Source organism: Hypanus sabinus, chromosome 3 (assembly GCF_030144855.1).
Source record: "Hypanus sabinus isolate sHypSab1 chromosome 3, sHypSab1.hap1, whole genome shotgun sequence".
NCBI lineage: Eukaryota > Metazoa > Chordata > Chondrichthyes > Myliobatiformes > Dasyatidae > Hypanus > Hypanus sabinus.
The window spans coordinates 147,765,447-147,786,213 of NC_082708.1; the positions used below are offsets into that span (position 1 = coordinate 147,765,447).

The 20,767-nt window shown below is 40.0% G+C and overlaps 1 protein-coding gene across 15 annotated transcripts in view; it reads left to right on the plus strand.

Annotated features, from left to right (window-relative positions):
- psd3l (pleckstrin and Sec7 domain containing 3, like) overlaps positions 1-20,197 on the plus strand; it is a 476,452-nt gene extending 456,255 nt beyond the window's left edge. For all 15 annotated transcript variants that reach the window (XM_059965343.1, XM_059965341.1, XM_059965347.1 and 12 more), the window contains 2 exons: positions 9,569-9,712; positions 18,157-20,197. In XM_059965343.1, the coding sequence (XP_059821326.1) occupies positions 9,569-9,712; positions 18,157-18,369 (357 nt within the window). In that variant the 3' untranslated portion in view covers positions 18,370-20,197. The remainder of the gene's footprint in view (positions 1-9,568; positions 9,713-18,156) is intronic.
- The last annotated feature ends 570 nt before the right edge of the window (positions 20,198-20,767 follow it).

Below are 20,767 nucleotides of genomic sequence, written 5' to 3' on the forward strand. Positions count from 1 at the left end.
ATTGGAGACAGAGAACCCCATTACAATTAAAGATTACCTGCATGATCACATTGAAGCTGTGTAACCTACAGGGTAGCAGCCAAAGAGCTGGGGTGTTGGACCATGGACAGTATGGGTTGAATTGTCTTCTCTAGTGCTGCAAGTTTCTAAGTGTCCAACACTAGACTCTCGCAAAGGAATCGTCACGTTCATTATTCAGCGCACAAACTCCTTTTCTGAAGATGGCTCAGTGTCCTCTGTGTTGGAAATGATTTCATTTAGTACCAATCCAAGTGGGTATTCTATCTGGTACCAGCTTTTCTCCTCCCAAACTGGCTGGGTTTTTCCCCCTCCATGTTCCTCTGGCAGCTACATATATGGGTTCCTATGTGGCCTACAAAAAGCTGAGGTGAAAGGGACTGGGAGTCCTTGTGCAGGATTCCCTAAAGGTTAATTTGCAGATTGAGACTGTGGCGAGGGATGTTTCAAAGGTACATTTAGTGTCAGAGAAATGTATACAATATACATCCTGAAATGCTTTTTCTTCGCAACCATCCACAAAAATAGAGAAGTGCCCCAAAGAATGAATGACAGTTAAATGTTAGAACCCCAAAGTCCCCCCACAGCTCCCCTCCCTCCCTCGCGTAAGCAGCAGCAAGCAACCATCTCCCCCCCCCCACCTTCCCCACCGGCAAAAAAAAGCATTGGCACCTGCCACCGAGCACACAAGCGCGCAGCAAAAGCAACAGCAAAGACTTGCAGTACTCCAAAGACTACGCATTCACCCAGTATTTGATAAGCCACAGGCTCTCTCCCTCTCTCCCTAATAAGGGAGAAAGAGCTGTCTCCATTTCACAACGAGAGGGGAGATGTAACGAACAACTAGCTGGTTTACGATATTAAGAGTCCGTTGTGTCGCTTTTTCTGAGCTCTGTGCCCAAAGATTTCAGGTCTGTGGGCACACGGCCAAAGATCTTTCGGCTCCCACAACACACCGGTCTGTCGGGACACCAACATTCGATCCGCCTGTCTCCAGAGCCCTGAGATCCTAGGCCTCCAAAGGTGAACCGAACTCTTAGGCTGAGCCTTTGGCCTGTCGGATAACGGCCAGTCGTGACACCCCAAGAGTGGGTCCCATTCCCACAAAGAACTGAAGTCGGCGTGTAACTCCAGGTCAGGGTCTTCAGAAGCTCTGAAATTTGAAGGTAAATACAATGTTAGCATTCGTTTCAAGAAGACTAGAATAAAAAAGCAAGGATGTAATATTGAAACTTTATAAAGCACTGCTGAGACCTCACTTGGAGGTTTAGGCCCCTTGTTTTAGAAAGGATGTGCTGAAACTGGAGAGGGTTCAAAGGAGATTCATGAAAATGTTTCTAGGATTGAATGGTTTGTCATTTGACGAATGTTTAATGGGTCTGACCTGTATTCACTAGAATTCAGAAGAATAAGGGGTGAACTAATTGAAACCAGTCGAATGGTGAAAAGCCCTGATAGAGTGGATATGGAGAGGATGTATTGTGGGTGAGTTTTAAGACCAGAGGACACAGCCTCAGAATGGAGGGTGTCCTTTTAGAACGGGGATGAGGAGAAATTTGTTTAGCCAGAGAGTGGTGTATCTGTGGAATTCTATGCCAGAGGCAGGTGTGGAGGCCAAGTCCTTATGTGTATTTAAGGCAGAGATTGATAGATTATTGATTGCTCAGGGCATGAAGGGGATCTGAGGAGAAGGCAAGAGATTGAGGCTGAGAGGAAAATTGGATGAGCCATGATGAAATGGTGGAGCAGACTCATCACCTATATCATATGGTCTTTCCTGGCATTAACTACAACCTGACGTTTGGGAAAGAATTCCCACAGGAATTGTAAGGCTGTGAATCTCGAGCTGTGCCACTGCAACTTGAATGGAAAATCGTTGCCAGAAGCTGTGCGTTTAGCACAACATCCTCTGTTTTGTGCCTCCTGTTACGAGTTGTCATTTAAAGAATTCATTAGCTGGGAGGACCCTTGATGATTGATACAGTGCATTTAGATCATTTCAAGTTGCTTTTTATTGTCATTTCAACCATAACTGCTGGTACAATACACAGTAAAAATGAAACAACATTCCTCCAGAAACTGTTACATAGTCTGGTCGTGAGAGCCTGAATGCTTTGGTGCCTTTTCCCAGATAACAGGAGGGAGAAGAGTTTGTATGAGGGGTGCATGGGGTCCTTCATAATGCTGTTTGCTTTGCGGATGCAGCGTGTGGTGTAAATGTCTGTAATGGTGGGAAGAGAGATCCGATGATCCCTTCAGCTGACCTCACTATCTGCTGCAGGGTCTTACAATCCAAGATGGTACAATTTCCGAACCTGGCAGTAATGCAGCTGCTCAGGATGCTCTTGTTACATCCTCTGTAGAATGTGGTGAGGATTGGGGGGGGGGGGGGGGTTGTGGGGGATGGACTTTTCTCAGCCTTAGCAGAAAGTAGAGATGCTTCTGGGCTTTCTTGGCTACGGAGTTGGTGTTGAGGGACCAGGTGAGATTCTCCACCAGGTGAACACCAAGAAACATCTGAGTGAAGTGTAGATCAAAGCACATTATTCTTCAGTGACTCCAGAGCTGAATGGATGGTGTATTGCACGATTGTCCAGGTGCTTAAAATAGAAAGTACTGTTGTCTCTTTACTAGTGGATATATACATTAGAAGCAGGTGAAGACCATTTGGCCCTTCAAGCCTATTCTGCCATTTAATAAGGTAATGGCTGACCTGATTGTAATCTCAAATTCACCTTCCTATCTACCTTGGTAACATTCTATTTCCCTTTGAGGAAGTGAATTACTAAGGCACTTGAGCCTCTGAGTGAAAGAAATTTTGCTTCATCTCTGTCTTAAATGGATGGACCTTCACCTTTAAACATTTTTTTCTTAATTCTAGATGTGGGTACTGCCTCTCCACAAAGAGCCTGTCAAAATTCCCCAGGATCTTACATGTTTCAATTAAGTCCATGTTCACTCTTCTAAACTACATGCCCATCTTTGTTCATTAGACAATCCACCCATTCCATGTTTTACCCAGAACTCCATCCAGTTCATTAACGTTCTTTCTTAAATCAGGAGACCAATATTGTGGTATTCCACAACACAAGCAATATTTTTAACATATTTGTGTACATTCTTGCTGTGTTCTGTCCTAATAGAGCTATTTAACAGTAGATTAAAAAATCATACTAAGTTTCTATTTACAGATATTTTTAAAATAGGTTGCCACCACCAGTGGGCATTTGGCCCAGTAAGCCTTTGCTAGAGATACTATTCTACAAGAGTTAATGGTCAGTGCTCCAGAAGAGTCACTGTCCACTCTAATTCATCTGGCCCTATCAACCTTTTCCTCTCTGTAGGGATCTGGTTTCACCTTCAGTGCATATTTGTTGTTTATGTTAAGTACTTCACTTGGTAGCAAGTTCTATTGTCTCACCAGTCTCGTGGCAAAATGAGCATTAAAATTTGATCTTTAGAAATAAAAACAGTTCATGGCCATTCTACTCCATGTGCTGCTTTGTCACCCAATAAGATCGGCTGAAATATTATGTAAATACTGCCTTTCTGCACCAACTCCATAACCCAATATTCCCTTATCTTTCAAAAAATCATGGATCTGTATTACTGCTATACTTAGTGACTGAGCCTCCACAACCCTCTTAGGTTAAAAAAAAAATCAAAAGATTCAACAGCCTCTCGGTGAAAGGTATTCCCTCTGTCCTGAATAACCGGCCCCTATTTTGAGATTGCTACCTTTGGTTCTGAACACACAGCACCAAGGAAAACATCAGCTCTCCATCACCCTTGACTAACCCAGGAGGAGTTTTGTATGTTTCAGTAAGATTATCTGGAGTGGCCAGCCCCAGTTTGTTGAATCTCTTAGGAGCCGCATATCCATCCGGAATTCAGTCTTGTGAATCCTGATGAAGGTTTTTGGCCCGAAGCGTTGGCTGCTTGTTCCTCTCTGTGGATGCTGCCTGCCCTGCTCAGTTCCTCCTGTGTCTTGTGTGTGCTGCTCTGGATTTCCAGCATCTGCAGAATCTCGTGTTCAGTCTTGTGAAGTTTCTTCTGTGAACCTCACTCACAAGTAAATTCCCAGCCAGGTTGAGAGAAGAAAGCTGTATACAATATTCTAGGTGCTGCAAACCAAAAACTTTCTGGAAATCTGAAAAGAAATCAGGAAATGCTGGAAACACTCAGTAGATAAGGCAGTGTCTGTGGAGATTGACACAGAGTTCTTCACCAGTTCTGGTGAAGGGTTTCTAACCTGAAAGATTAAATTTCACTTCCCACAGCTGTTGAATATTCCCAATATTTTCCACTTTTATTCCAATATTGCAAGTGTAGTCTCCCTGAGTCATATATAACAGTGGTATATCCTGTATGGATTTATTGGCATTGATCATTTCTGACTTGTAAGTTTTTAGTTTTATTCTTTGCTTGTCATTCTTTGTCATTCTTTCCCACACCTCCTTTCGTCTCTGTGAAATGGCTGCTTCCTCTAATGGTGTACACAGACACTCAACCCCAGCCCTGTAATTCCAGTTACTGCTTCTTCTGTTTCCATTAGTGACAGCAGTGCTGGCATCTTGTGTTATCCTGCTACCCAAGTGTCAATACCAGTTGAGTTGTTGGCTATGTCTTACCTGCTTCTGAGCTTTTAGCATATGGCATTGCCATGGAAACATGACTTGATATGCTGTAATGTGAGAATTTTTCCAGCATTGCATTACAAATTGCACCTACTTCCGTGATACTGCCAGCTGCCCCTTAAAAGATGAAGGAACTGATTTAATAATAACCTAGATCTCTGCAGTTAGGTTCTGGCCTTGAATTCCATTGTTCTTTTTTCATTACTTTGTACCTTAGAATAATGGAGTTGTGTAGCACAGAACAGGTCCTTTAGACCACTACATCTAGGCTGATCTACATTAATCCCCTTTGCCAACATGAGGTTTGCACCCCTGTATGTCTCATCAATTTAAGTGCCTGTCTAAATGTCTCTTAAACATAGTGATTGCATTTTCTCCACCACCTCAAACAAAGTACACTCATTAATCTCCCAGCTTCATTGTGTGTTTTTATTTAGCTTTAATGTCTTGGAGTTTCAATACATATCAGTGGTGATGAGGTATTTTTAAAGTAAACCCGAGATGACTACCTACTGGTTGAAGCAGAATGAGACGTTTGAATTATTAAAAAAGGAGTGCAGCATGTGTTGTTCAAAAGGGAAGGCACGATCGAGTTTAAAAACATAGCGGAAAATGGAAGAATTCACCGGTTCATAAACAGTGAGTTCTGGGTGATAATAATCATTAAAAAAAAAATCAGAAATGGCTGGCTACATTAGAAAGTAGGCGCATTCCATTACACAACAGATAACTGGATTTTGTATATTGAATGGATTGAGCAGTATTTTACAGTAAATTGAACAGCTGATGGAAGCGAGTGCCAGTTTTGCTGAGTATTTTGGATTTAAAAGCGTACAGTTTGCTTCGATGTTTAACTGCTCCAATCAAACCAGCCAAAATGAGCTTTGGTGATATCATGAAAGCAATGCAGGAACATTTAGAACCAAAACCATTGTTGATTGCAGAACGCTTTCAGTTTCATAATGGAATCAAAAGGAAGGGAAGTCAATTTCAGCATACATGGCTGAATTGAAGAAATCGAGCATTTTCAGTTCAGTAATGAGCTTAATGATGCACTGAGAAATCATTTAGTTTGTGGAATCTTGGAAGAAAGCATTCAAAATCGACTGCTGACTGAAGCACAATGTACATTTTCAGAGCAGTTGATATTGCCGTTATCAATGGAAACAGCAAACAGAGACACAAATGACTTTCAGTCAGGAATGAAAGTAAGTGTGAACAAAATTGCAGTGTCTCGACAGGTCTGCCGGGCCAAACAGATCGTGTTTCTGCAGTGGCAGGGGTTCACGTACACCAGGCAAGTGCAGGATTCAAGGTGAAACTTGTAGAAGATACAACAAAGTGGGACAGTTCAGACAGACAGACATAAATGGACTGCACAGGGCACGGAAGAAGAATCAAAAAGAACACCAGTCTGCACACAGCTGATGAAAAGTCTGATAATGATGAGAATGACACAGGGCAGGGTCTCCTTGAGATTTACAATATGAAAACTAGCAAAAGACTATCAATATGGCTTACACCAGAAGTGAATGGCAGATTAATTAAAATGGAGTTGGACACTGGCTCAGCTGGTTCAGACATTTTACAAGATGACTTTGATCGGCATTTCAAAGATACTGAACTGAAGCCTGCAGATATCCAATTGAAAATCTATACTGGAGAAAAGGTAATTCCTGTGGGAATGACATTCATAACAGTGAAATACAACAATGAGTAAGCCACACGGGTCTTTTATGTGGTAGAAACAAGAGGGCCAGCATTCTGGGGTTTGCTTGGCTAACTACAACTTGATTGGGGATTCATCCACCATTTGCATGCCGCTCCCGCTGTAATGGAGTTAAATGAAAGCAAATTAAGTAAGGTACTGGATGATGCCACATCAGTATTCAAGAATGGCACTGGAAACTCAAATGAATCAAGTGTAAAATAGTGTTAGGTGAAAATGCCACACCTAAGTTTAGCAAAGCCTATCCGGCTCCTTGTACCATCTCTGATAGAGCAGCCAGTGAGCGTGATTGCATGGATGCTGGAGGAATACTTTTCAAGATTGAGTGGAGACCATGGGCAACACCAGTAGTCCCAGTAGCCAAGAAGAATGTGTCTGTGAGGATCTGTGTTGATCTTAAGGTCACCATCTACCCAGTACTGGAAGTAGATCAATACCTCTGCCCAGGAATGAGGATATCTTTGCAAACATTTCTGGTGGAAAACACTTCAGCAAAATGGACATAGCTGAGGCCTACTCACAGATGGAGATGGAAGAAGAATACAAAGTGTTTCTCACCGTATACACTCACAACAGGCTTTATCACTATAATAGGCTTATTTTTAGAGTAGCATCTGCACCTGTGCTGTGGCAGAAAGCCACGGACCACGTGCTTCAAGGCTGCCCAGTATGACATCATTGTTACCAGTAAGGATGACAAGGAACATCTCCAAAATCTCAAGACAGTGTTAAATAGATCAGAAAATTATGAGCTCAGAGCATGATGCAACAAGTGTGAATTCTTTAAACCAAACATCACTTTGTCCACCATTGTCCACCATCACAAACACCATTGTCGCTCAAGTATTACACAAGTAGCTGAGAAAATATAAGCAACAATGGATGTCTTGAGGCCAAAGGACTTGTCACAGTTGCAGCCTTCTTTAGGATTTGTTAATTTCCAGAACAGGTTCCTGCCAAACCTGGCTACTGTGCTCCACCCCTTAAACCCATTACTACAGATCGAAAAGAAATGGCAATGAACAAAGCAGTGTGAGATAACTTTCCAAGAGGTAAAGGAAATAGTGACATCAGATATTATACTCACACATTATGATCCACATTGTCCAGTGAAGCTTGCCACCTGCTGTTCAGGATGCCAACAAGAAGAAAGATGTCCACAGCTGTCAGAAACACTTTCTGTAGCCTCAGGGTCAACTCCTACAAACACCTGAGGTTGTTTCACAGCCAGAACTCTCACCTGCCAAACAGAGTGATTCCCCCTTGTCAGGAAATAGGTTATTCCACAGGAGTAAGAAAGCCTCCATGGCGATCAGATCTATAGGCCTGAATGGCTCAATTTAAACATTTACTATGCTGTGGATGTCTGTATAGGAGTTGTATTATAGAGTATATTGTGTATACAGCTGAGATGCATTCTATATTGAGTTGGAGCTTCTAGCTAAGCAGGGAGTTGTATATTTAATATTTCAGTAATATTTGAGTAATACTGGAAATATATTGTTTAATTAAGCATTCTTTGTTGTTTATGCAATGCCTTGTGGGTTTTATGTAGAAGTGCGTTAATGCCATACGTCATCACACCACCACATGATTAGCGGACACCTCGCTTAAAGTAAAATTGAAGTAGACACGTTTATCCATGGCTCTTTGTTTTGCATTCAATTAATTTTAATGTTTTGAAGAACAGTATGACACAAGAACAGGCCCTTCAGCTCACAATGTTGTGCCGCACTAATTAAACTAGTATTTCTCTGTGCATTCATATGTCTATCTAAGAGCCTCTTAAACATCCCCATCACTAGCCTGGCAGCAAATTCCATGCCCTCGCCACTCTCTGTGAAAAACTTGGCCTGCACATTTCCTTCAAACTTAACATCTCACCTTAAATGCATGCCCTTTATTATTAAACATTTCAACCCTGGGAAAAGAAGATATTTTCTGTCTACTCTATCTATGCCTCTCATAATCCTATAAACCTCCATCAGGTCTCCCTTCAGCTTCTGCTGCTCCAGAGAGAACAACTCACATTTATCCACCTTCGCCTTATAGCACATGAGCTCTAATCCAGACAGCAAGCTGATGAACTACTTCTGCACCATCTTGAAAGCCTTCCCATAATGGGGTGACTTGAACTGAATACAATACTCCAGATATGGTCCAACTAGAGTTTTATAAGGCTACAACATAACCTCCTGATTTTTAAGCTCGGTGCCTCAACTAAAAAAATACAAGCATGCCATAGACCTTCCTTAACAACCTAACAACCTTACAACTAGTGCAGCCACTTTCAGTGACCCCAAGATCCCTTCCACTCTTATTTCTTTGCATCTGCCAATGCTGTATGACCTACAGAGACCCTACAGTTGATTGATTTTTTGTTCTTTTTATGTTGGCCTGCAGTTCTCTCCCCCTCAGTTTGACTGTGGATTTATCAAACCCCACACATTCACTTACACAAAAACCAAATCTCTCTCCATTAAGATATCAGTAGCCCGAAACTAATCATTTAGAACACTTAGAGTCACATAAAATTGTTAAAGAATACCGTATTTGTCACATGTACACCAAAGCATTGAAACATATGTGTCGTTTGGGTCAAATCAAATAACAAGGATTGTTCTGGGCAGCCATGCTACCAGCACCGGCATAGCAAACCCACAACTCACTAACCAAGGAATAACCTCTATATCCAAGGACTGGTGAAAATGCAGAATGGGCTACCACAGAGGAAAGCATGCATTTGAGGTGCAACAGGAAAAGAACATGAGGGAAAGGGAATAATCTAATGTTATTGGAAGGAGAGTCTCAGGGTGACTGAGTTGGTCTTGTAGCTCCAGCAGAGGGCTGGAATCTAGCAAAATAGAAAATACTGAACTAACTCAGACAGATGAGCAGCATCTTTGGAAAGAGATACCATCCAACATTTCACATAGCAATCTTCCTCAGACCTTAAACACTCCAACACATGAAAGTGAGTCTTTTTCACTTGGTGAGGTTTGATGCTCAAGGTGGGATATTGAAAAGATTCTATAAGCATTGTCAATTTTTAAAATGTTGACACATTGCAGGGATTTTGAAATTGCCATTGTAAACAAAATGGCTGCAGCCAGATGCCTTGTGCTTGTCTTTATTCTAATTATTTATTATGATTAATGCAATTATTATTGTTGAACTGTCACAGGAAGATCAGATGAAGTCACATGAGGCCAAGCTGAAGCAGATATCCACTGAACTCACTGAGCATCGTTCATACCCACCTGACAAGAAGGTCAAGGCCAAGGAGATTGATGAGTACAGGCTGAAGGAGCACTACCTGGAATTTGAGGTATGGTCTGGCAATGGAGCAAGTCATTACTGAGTTGAGGAGACTGTCAACAAATGAAGGAACATGTGTGGCAGTGTACAGAAGTAAACTATATTCACACGTTGACTATTAGACTGTCACAAGAAAGTATCAGCAATAGAACTTAGTGTAAGTAATTGCTGCATTATACGAAGTCATATGTACATGAAAAGCTTACTTGCAGCATCACAGGCATAAAGAATTAGTGAGATAACAATTCAAAAGAAAAATATAAATTACGCCAAATTTTTACAAGGAAGAATTGCAATGGTTAAAAAAATGTTCATTGTAGTGCCACTTAGTCATAATGTTGCTATACTGAGGAAGTTAGAGTTGTGCAAGCTGGTTGATTATTGCACTGACCCCTTTTAAGTTAAGACCCTCCATTGGCCAGGATTGACCGTGGATATTGTGTCTTAGACGTCTACATTGTTGATGCCACACCATAAGTTGATACGCAAGCCAGGGCAGTATGATATGAAGTTCAAACTGTTGCCCATGTGGGAGGTTCTCCCCTTCACTCGGGTGATGAATTCAAAGGAACGGTAGAGACTGATACAGGTAGCATCGTATAACAGCCATGGGAACTCCAGGTTTGGATTTTTCCTTTGGGTTTACTCCCAAAGCCGTCTCCATAAGTGGATATAGTCACAAGGCAGTGGAGATTTGAGAGCTGAGTTTTCTTTCTAGTTGAGCTTCCAACCTCAACTGATAAAGCCCCCATCTGTTCAGAGCAACAGGTTTAAGGCAACAGTATCCTGTCTTTGCCCCTTCTTCTGCCAGTAGACACAGTTCCACTAGGTGTAGTAGCTAAGCCACATATGAAGGCCAGGAGCTGGACTTGGTTAGATTTGGATCATTAGCGTGAACATCTCCTTGGTCAGATCAGGGTTAGACTTTGATTGATCCTCTAATCTAATGAGAGGTTTTAACAAATTTAGGGGTGTCTCAGAGATTCATGTTGTTTTCCAGGGGAGGTCCTGTTGTTTTATTTGAAGCAACCAGCCTGTATGTATTTTATAAATGTCAACATGCCTCAGTTTTAAGAGCATACCTTGGTATGGTTCTCACAGTTGGATGAATACACGTGAACAGGTGTAATTCTACAAAATCATCCCTAATACAGCAATATGTTCCCCTAATGTTTCCTCATTGCCCTGTATACTATTCTAAATCAAGAACCTAACTCATTTTTTAAAGCCCTGATGCTTTCTCCTTCCTCTGCCACTATAAACATGACTTTCCAGATCATAATCTCCTCTCCACAAAAGAAGCATTTGCTCATTATCCCTTTGTACCTTTTGTCCATATTCTCTGCTCCCAATCCTTGAACTATCTATGAATGGGGAAATTTTGTTTCAGTTTAATGTGATTAAACCAGCCATTGTCCATCCACCTCTATCAAATCTCCACTCAGCTACCTGATAGCCAATTTGCTTTGCTGAGGCATCTCTTTTACTAATTTATTTGCCAGCTGAAATGTTGTTCCAAGAAATGTTCTTTACTTGAGGGAGGCAGATATCCTTTTACCAATTCCTAACTGGTTCTTTCAGTCTCTTCAAATTGTCTTCACTCTTCCCTTGAAATGCTTAGTCAGAAGAAAATATGCATTAATTATTAAGTTGATGTCAATTCAGGAGGATGATGGCATTATAGTTGTGTTGCAGAATGAGGAATTTATAGGCTTGGATGTCAAAATGAAATGGCCACACTGTTACAGCACCAATGCCCAGCAATACCACACTTACTTGCTAAGAGGAGATACAAGCTCGGGTACTCTGTGTCAACCGGAGACATAATGTCAATTAATTGTTTTAAAAATATCTGAAATAATTAGTATTGCTATTGCTAATACTACTCATCTCATCTATCAATGACTTTTAGGGAAAGGGATTTGCTCTCTTCACCCAGACTTGCCTTAATCCAGATCCACAATTAAGAAACATACCCTCTAAAATGCCCAATGCTTCACTCAGTTGTGTCAATAATATTAAGCACTGTGGGAACATAATTTATCAAAAGGACTGCAGCAGCTTTGAACAGGGTCACATATTGCAGAATGATGTACATTATTAACTTGAAAATTCAGATTATTCTGAACGAATTTCAGTAGGATATATATTCAAAGAATTTTTTTATAAACAAGGTCTTATGGAATTCCTTATGTTTTTAATGGTAAAAGTACAAATGTACAGGACATATTATTAAAAATACAGTCTCTATGGAAGTTGTCAACATATTAAAATCTGTACATAAATGTGAAGAAAGGGCTAAATAAATACCGTCTTAAATCTCTGCTAGTGAGATTTAACTGGAACACTCAGATAAGTAAAAATAAATCTAAATGCTCATAATCGAAAAAGATTTACTTATCTGCTTATGGGACCTCTGAATGTCCCCTGTTGAACCGCTAGATCAACAGAGTCACCACAGAATCTTTGTCCTCCGAGTGATTAATTCTGCTTTACCCACATCTATTGTTTGTTCATAATTTCCCTTGAGAAGGTGTTGGTGAAGTTCTGAAGCTGATAGCTTGCTAGGTCATATTAGAGGGCATTGTCTTCAATAACCCTTTAATTGAGTCTAGACTTGTGTATAAACCAAATCAAGTTAGCAGAATGAGTTTATAGAACATGTACCAAATATGATTTAATAACAATTATGTTGTTTCATAATCAGCATTATCAATATTAGATTTTTCATATCTAGATTATTAATTAATTGAATTCAAATTCAAGTTTACTGTCTTATGCACAGGTGCTATAAAAAAACTTAATTGCTGCAGCATCACAGACATTGCATTAGATATGCAGCATTCACATTTAGAACAAATTATAACACAATTTTTACAAGATAAAACACAAGTCAAAACAAAATAAATCCATTTTCTTGCAAAGAGATTTATTGCAGAAATTTACCATTTTTTGCAGCCATGGTGGAATTTGAATGTCTCTAGATCATTATCTATTCCAGGTAATTGTCTGTCAATAACTTTCTGTGAGGCGGAGAATGTTACTATTGGATAACGCTGCCAAAACAACTTCAATCAAATTCTAGATTCTACATGTTTGGGTGTAGCACAAACAATTTGGCAAAAGGTTTATTGGGAGCTGCAGTCTGTTCATTTTGGCTTTTTCACATTTCTCTTAAGGCAGTTGCTTACTTGAAGCTCTGTAGCACAACTTGGAATGGCAACCAGGCTTATTTCTGCCCCTGCTCCTCTAATTAAAAGTTAGTCGTATAGACGTTGCCCCCGCTTGCTATGTTGATATTCAATAGTAAAACAGTGTTTACAAAATGCAGTTTAGATTGGACTTTGAAATATGGGAAAACCCATTTAACATTGCAATTTGTGCACTAATGATCTGAGCACAGGGCAGAAATGCATCATGAATATGAGCAAACCATCTCCAGTGTCTGGATATGCTGACCTTTTCATGTATAATAGTGCTTGTGAAATGATCGACAGGGTAGATTTATATTTCTGGCAACCATCTGGGTCAGATTCAAGGGCATGAAATAAATCATGATGCTGCTTTGTGTTAAAATGTTAGTTCATGCGAACATTGAATGTACGTTTTATTTGAAAATTGAAAAAAAAAGAAGTTAAAGCTAACAGCTTGCAATTGTCATGGTGAAAAACATGTCAGTGTTTCATTTGGAGACATAACTTACTTTGAAACATTGCTTATGACAAGACTGGCATCCAACCATTTAGCCAGTCTGCAGAATTAGCTCACTTTGGCTTGCCCTACTTTATGAACAAACCCCAATCCACCTTCCCATTGTAAATTGCCCCTTTATTGCCATTACCAGTAGTACACAGTGAGCTATTGTTCACACAGAGCAATAGCTCTTCCTCCTTCTGCAAACTTGAATTTGCTGCCATCAGGTCACAGGATGTGGAGTTTACTGACTTTCATTTTTACCTCTCAGAAGCCCTCTGCAGTTTTAACTCCACTGTTTCCTTGTGTTCAAGTCCACTGGCCCATATCTTATCCTTCACTCCACCAACTCAGCCTGTTTTCTAATGTCATCTACCACTTGTTGCCTGTCAGTTTGACTCATGCCTTATGTTTCTTTAAACCTCCTGTTTCCTCTCCTCACCAATTTGGCCAATATTCCTTTGCTTCTTCTTGATTCATTCCTTATTCATCCACATTTATTATCACCCTGGCTGGCTAATTATTCATTTATTGTCCACCACCAGTACAAAATAAGGACCATCACAATATAACATAAGAGGTGAAGGGTTATTCTAAACAGAATTATAGAGTCATACAGCATGGAAATTGAACTTTAGGCCCATCTAGTCCCCACTGACTATCAAGTACCAATTTACCTAATCCTATACTAATCATATTTTCTCACCACATTCCCATCAACTTCTCCCCTCCCCACCCCTTGGCTTTACCATTTACTTGCATTACATACAGGAAACAACCTCGGCCACCTTTCTTCATTCTTTCAATTCACAGTAACCCTCTGCACATTTTGCTTAACCTGCTGATCTTTCCCGACAGACATTCATCCTTACTTTCAGCCACCTTCCTTGAAAGAAGGACATTAAATGTATTCACAGGTGGAGCAACAACCCACCTACTGTACCTCTTGCATGCACTATACATCTACTAGGCATGGTACAACTATTAATTTTGGAGCAATGGCTCCATGTGTATTACTGGAATTTCTGCTGTATGAAGAAATGTGGAACTCGTTTAAGATTCAGGATTGTTTAATGTAATTTCCTGTACACAAGTGCAAAGGAGAATGAAATAGTTGTTACTCTGAATCTGACGCAGCACACGAGAAAACCCACGAAAAGTAAAGGCCATGATAGTAATAAAAATAAATAGAAATACATAAGAAAGCTTATACATAGATTGATTGTATGTCCATAAAGTAATGCTAGTCTGTACATAAGGAGACTGACAGGAAATAATAAAGTAGTGGTAGTGTAGGTTAGTGGGTGGAGCTGTTGAGCAGCCTTACTGTTTGGGGAAAGTAACTGTTTTTGCGTGTGGTGGTCCTTGCATGGATACTGGGTAACCTTCTCCCTGATGGGAGTGGGACAAACAGTTCATGAGCAGGGTGGGTAGGGTCCTTCCTGGCCCTTTTCTGGCACCTTTCTGTATGTGTGACCTTGATGGTGGGTAGGCTGCTGCCAGTTATGCATTGGGTGGTTTTGCCTTCCTGTCCACTAAGTGCACTTTCCACACTAAGCAGTGATGCAGATGGTCAGGATGGTCTCTTCTGAGCATCTGAAAACTGACATGAGTATGGATGTGCAAAGTCCAGCTCTCTTCAGCTTCCTCAGAATGAGACCACTTGGAGGGAGCTGGCTTACATTCAACAATTTCAGCTGATGTGCTTTTTATGCTTGTTTGAGACTGGGCGGGTATGCTGTAATATTGACTCATCTTTCTTCTTTCCTGTAGCATGATATGACTTGCTGGACATTTCCTGCAGCTCTGCAATTCATATCTTGTGCACATTCCTTGATTTATGATCACCCTGTAACACCTCCCTCATGAACTTATCAACCAAATGGCTTCATCAATAGTTTAGCACCACTCAACCCTGACATAACTATCAGTGAAATTCCATTTATCCTACCCATCTGTCCTCCCAACTCTTTCTCTGTTCTGAGGAAGAGTGTAAGCTGTACTTGTTTTTCCATGGATGCTGAGTGTTCCCGTATTTTCTGTTCATCTTTTGGACATGAGGTCCCTGCAGTTTATTGACTTACATTTTTCCTGCAGCCAAGAGACGTGAAATTGATGTGATTGTTTTGAGCAAGGTCAGCTCTTGGCAGAGATTACACAGGCCTTTGAGATCACTAATGAGCCTTGCAGCATTCTGCAAGATCTCTTTTACAGATCAATCACAGATATAAAGAGAAAGGGACATAGTTTGCTTTTTAGTGAATATTTAAAGTATGGTATGATAATTCCAAAGCATTCATTAAAAATCATTAATCTACAAATGCCATTCTTTAGATAAGCTAATTATTTATGATCATACCATAAACTATATTTTGTCACAAAACCAAAGAAACCATTGAAATTGCTCATTTGGTTCTCTCAAAGCACACAGACTTAGTTGATAAATTAGTTTATGTTAGATTGTTGAATGTTAGAGTCTCCTTACATCTCCAGGGTGAAGCACTGATATCTTTTTGATTTTCTCACCTTGTCAGAGAGAAAGAGCTTGATTTATTTCTGTTCTTTGGTTTTCACCTCAATGGAGCACTGACTTTGAGGGGAGAAAATGCACGAAACTTTTGATTTCTGATGACAGACTCTACATCCTCTCCACAGGGAGTTCAGTGCTGTAAGGTATATTTGTTGGCTACAAATTCTAAAGCTGTCTCCAGGGATACCATGAGGAGTTATTTTCCATTTAATCTTAGCCTGATGTGCAAACAGTAACATTAGCAATTATTGACATTTATTTAGCAGCTCCTTAATTCACTCTAATGGTAATTAAGTTATTGATGAAGGAATTGGATGCACGGAAGTCCGTCAGCCTTATTAGAAGAAATGATACAATTTGTATTCCAGACAAATGAGTGCTTTCTGCAATACCAACATTAGGTGTGGGTTTGCGGAGACAAATGATTGCTGGATCTGGTGAATTCCTTTCCAGCATATTTCCTTTCATATTTCTTCAGTCCGAATTGTGCTGATGAGAGCAGTGAAATGTAATACTGATAAGCTGAGATTATCTGCCTGAAGATTGAATAGGAGTCACAATGTTTTATTAGTATAGCTGTAATTTCACAACTATTTCATTTGTATTCTTTTAATAATGATTCTCTAGTGCATCACATCCTGCCACAAATATTTCTTCACTTGCTGATATATGGCTGATCGTTCTGAAGGTAGAGATGCATTGACTTTCTGATCAGTGAGATCAGTTGCCATTCCACTGAAATTATTCAGCTCCATTTCGAAACCCTGTTCAATACATCACTCGTAATAGTTCATTTGGAAGGAATATTCTGACTTCACTTGTCATTTATTTTGCATCATTCATTGTTCAGCTGGGTGGTACATCTTGTACCTAATAAAGTGGGCAGTGAGTCCAGGTTCATAATCTTCTGCTGCTGTAGCACATCAGCATTCATGGTGTACATTCAGAAATGCTCTTCTGCACAGCACTGTTGTAATGCTGTTGTTGTCTTCCTGTCAACTTCAGTCAGCCTGGCCATTCTCCTCTGACCTCTCCCATTAACAAGGTGTTTTCACCCCCAGAACTGTTCGTTTTTGATTTCACACCATTCTCTGTAAACTCCAGAGATTGTAGAAAATCACAGGAGATCAGCAGTTTCTGAAATACTTAAACCACTGTGTGTGGCACTAACAATCAGTCCATGGTCAAAATCACTTAGATCACACTTCTTCCCCATTCTGATATTTGCTGTGAACAACTGAACCTCTTGAACGTTTCTGCATGCTTTTATGCATGGACTTGCAGCCGAATTAATGTGGTTTTACTGCTAAAGGGCTGGTTTCACTGCTGTCTTTGATGCTTATGACTAACCCTAGACGGCCATCATCCTTTGCCGCACCTGCCTTTTAGGTATCCAAGTTTAAATTGTGTAAGAACTGATGGCATATTTCTTGTTTCTTCTGCAATTAGAAGTATGTTATGTAAACTGCACTCGAAAGGTAAAATATACCCACTTGTCCCAGTATAAGTTAGTATCTGAGTTATACAAAGTGATAATGAGTATGTTGTTTAAAAACTTAATAACTGGTCTTGTAGAGTCATAAAGGAATACAGCAAGAAACAGACCCTTCTGGCCATTCATCCATTCTGACCAAAGTGCCCACCTAAGCTAGTCCTATATCACTCTAAATCTTTCCTATGCATGTAGTTATCCAAAACCTTTTTGAAGTTGTTGTAGAACCAGCTTCAACTACTTCCTTTGGTAGCTCATTGCACCCTTTGTATGAAAAAAATTTGCCCCTCGGTTCTTTTTTAAATCTGTCTCCTCACTTTAAACCTATGAACTCTAGCTTTTGGGTTCCTTTCCTTGGGAAAAACATACCCCTTATCTATGTCCCTTATGATCTTATACATGAATCTTAAGGTTATCGTTTGGTTGCTTACGCTCCAAGAACTAATGCTGTAGGTTACCCAGCATCCCCCATAACTCAACCCCTGGCAACATTCTTGTATTTCTGCAGACGTATGAGTACATGGTATGATTTAGTTGTAACTAAATGTATGTATGATGAATGGAAACGGATGGAGAAGGTAATGAAGAGAGTGGTTATTGGCTTATCCCTTGTTCTTCAACAAAAACAAGAGGGATAAAATCATCTTTGATTGTCTTCTTTATTTTTATGAATGCAGCTTTCATTGTTGAGGCATTTCGTTCATGCATCAAGCAATTACCATGCTGTCTTCTGTTACAGAAAACACGGTACGAGACCTATGTTCAGCTCCTGAAGGATGGAGGGCAGGAGATACTAAACAGTGTGGAGAATGATGGCAATGGGATGAAAAAGTCACATTCCAGTCCATCACTGAACCAAGAGATGTATCCTGTAAACACAAAAGTCAAGCGCAATGTCTCGGAAAGAAAAGACCATAGGCCTGATACAGCCAACAACAAGCAGAAATCTTAATTCCACAGCAGGAACACACCTCCCAACCCCTGTCACCAAAACGTAACCAAGTGACGCAATCTGTGACTTGTATATTTTTGTGTAAAATATGATTTAGATGTCAACCTTTTGGTAACAGAAATTGTGAGTATGTGACTGATATGCTAGTCCTTCATTTGCAGACACTCCTATAGCTTCTAATATATTTTTTGGGTTGTTTGTAGATTGACATTTTTTTTAAATATTGCCTTAAAGAGACAGACTCCTACGTGCTGACCTACTATTTTAAAAACCAATGAAGGTCATTCAGTCCAAGGTTTACACAAGACGGCTATCAATGATTGCCAGCCTACAAAAGGATACGTGTCGTTTCCCAGACAGTGGCTGCATTTCTGTGTATGCGTCTGTATAAAGTCGGGAACAAGGGGGCTGCTGACCTTTGCAGTCCATTTTTTCATTTCTAATAGTTAAATTATTTAAGCAAGCACTCACAAAGAAAGTGGAGTTAAATGAAGGTTCCTCTGGGTGTTTTTATTTATAAAGAAACATGGCTTTGTACAGTGTAGCTTTCTTGAGATCAACGAAAAGCATTCTCTTTAATATGCTATTGGCTGGATCCCAGATCATTTCTCCTTCCTCAAAGTGAGAAAATATCTTTCAACTTTCTTATTCACCCTTTTTCTCTTATTCCCTTCATTAGATTATTTGGGACCCTGCATTTTAGTGATTCCTGTTAGCAAACAATTTCCACACCAAAGAGAGCATCAGTTTCTCTCTGTCTTTTGCGTGCCAGTTACATAGCAGTAGAGATAATTCAGCATTTAGCAACACCACGTGCCAGTAGTGCAGTGTCCTTGCATAGCCCACCCCACATCAACAACTACTACTGAGCCATGGAGCAGTAGTCTCTAGTGTTGGGAGAAAATAGTTTGAGACACTTTCCATTTTTAAATGATCACATGCTCCATTTTCCACTCGCTATAAATGCCAAACAACCTTGTTACCTGTATATGATGTTTCCTTTACAAGAATATAACAAATATATAGAAGGTACCATCTGAATCCTATTGATTGTATCTTTAAAAACTAGTATTTATAGTGCACTTTAAACAGGACACATAGCTTGACCACTTGTTTTTACTATATTTTTTAAGTAATGCGTGTACGTCTTCCATTTTGTTGTATAGTTCCAGGCACTTGCACCCAGGCAAGTCCTGGCACCAGTCAGACAAGTTAAAGAGGCAGTATTGTCAGAGAATTGCAATTAATCTAATACAATATTTGCTTGAAGCAGGAAATTGCATTTTGTCCTTCAGAGCCACTGCTGTGATTGAATTTCTATTGCAACGAGGCTATAATTTAACCCTCAACATGCCAATGTAGTCAGGGTCTCACACCTGAAAGAGGTGCACAAAATTGTGCCTAATTGCAGACTCAGTTCAACACACCAATCCCGAAAAAAGCTCATTTTTTTCTATAAAGAAATAACATCACTCTTGCCCGGCAGAATGTCACTCATACCTTCTGTGTCTGCAGATAATCAATGGCTATAATGGAATTTAAAGTGAAAAGTGGTATCTGCTAATGCATTTTCAGAGGCAAATTGGTGTCTCTGCTCAGTGACATTTGGTATTTCTCTGTGCTGTTATGATATATTTATTGACGTTCTTTGTTGCATCTCCATTCAGTTCTATAGCCCAGTGGATTTTTTTAAATGTTTCCTGTATATAATAGATTTACTGTACAATAGCATGCAGGAAGCCTTCTTTCTGCTGCTGATGTTCCTTGTTTTTGCATGCTGTCCTCTCAGAGAGACAAGAGCTCACATCAATAAATTCTATTAGATGTTGTATTGATTCCTGACTCTTGCTTACAAGTTACCTTAAAGTTTTTGCTTTTTTTTTCATTTACTGTGATGGTATCTAAAGTAGACCAGGCTGAGGAAATCAAAGTGGAAAGTAATTTTAATCTCAAAGTGCACATATGTCACCATACACAACCCTGAAACTTATTTCCTCATTTTCTCAATGAGGCTGCAATAGATAAACACTACCTAGGACAGAAGGGAAAAGAGGAAAATCAGACATTAAAAATCTACACAACAATCAGATAAAACTTCTAAGGATATATTTTCATCAACGAGTACAGGATTCAGCACTCCATGTTGGAATATGCAATTTTGATAAGAAGTATACGCTACTAAAGTTAAATGAGAGCACAACTCAGAAGAATGGAGCAATTATCACTGCTGAGGAAAAAGTCAAGCAATGGAAGAGCATGACCTTCCATGGAAGACATTCCCCATGACCTGAGCAGACTAGGTGTCAACAAGGAAGCATTGAACGACTGACTCAGAATTGGAGACCTCTTCCCAGAAACAGAATGGTTCGTTGTGGTAATATTTGAACAGCTGGTTAAC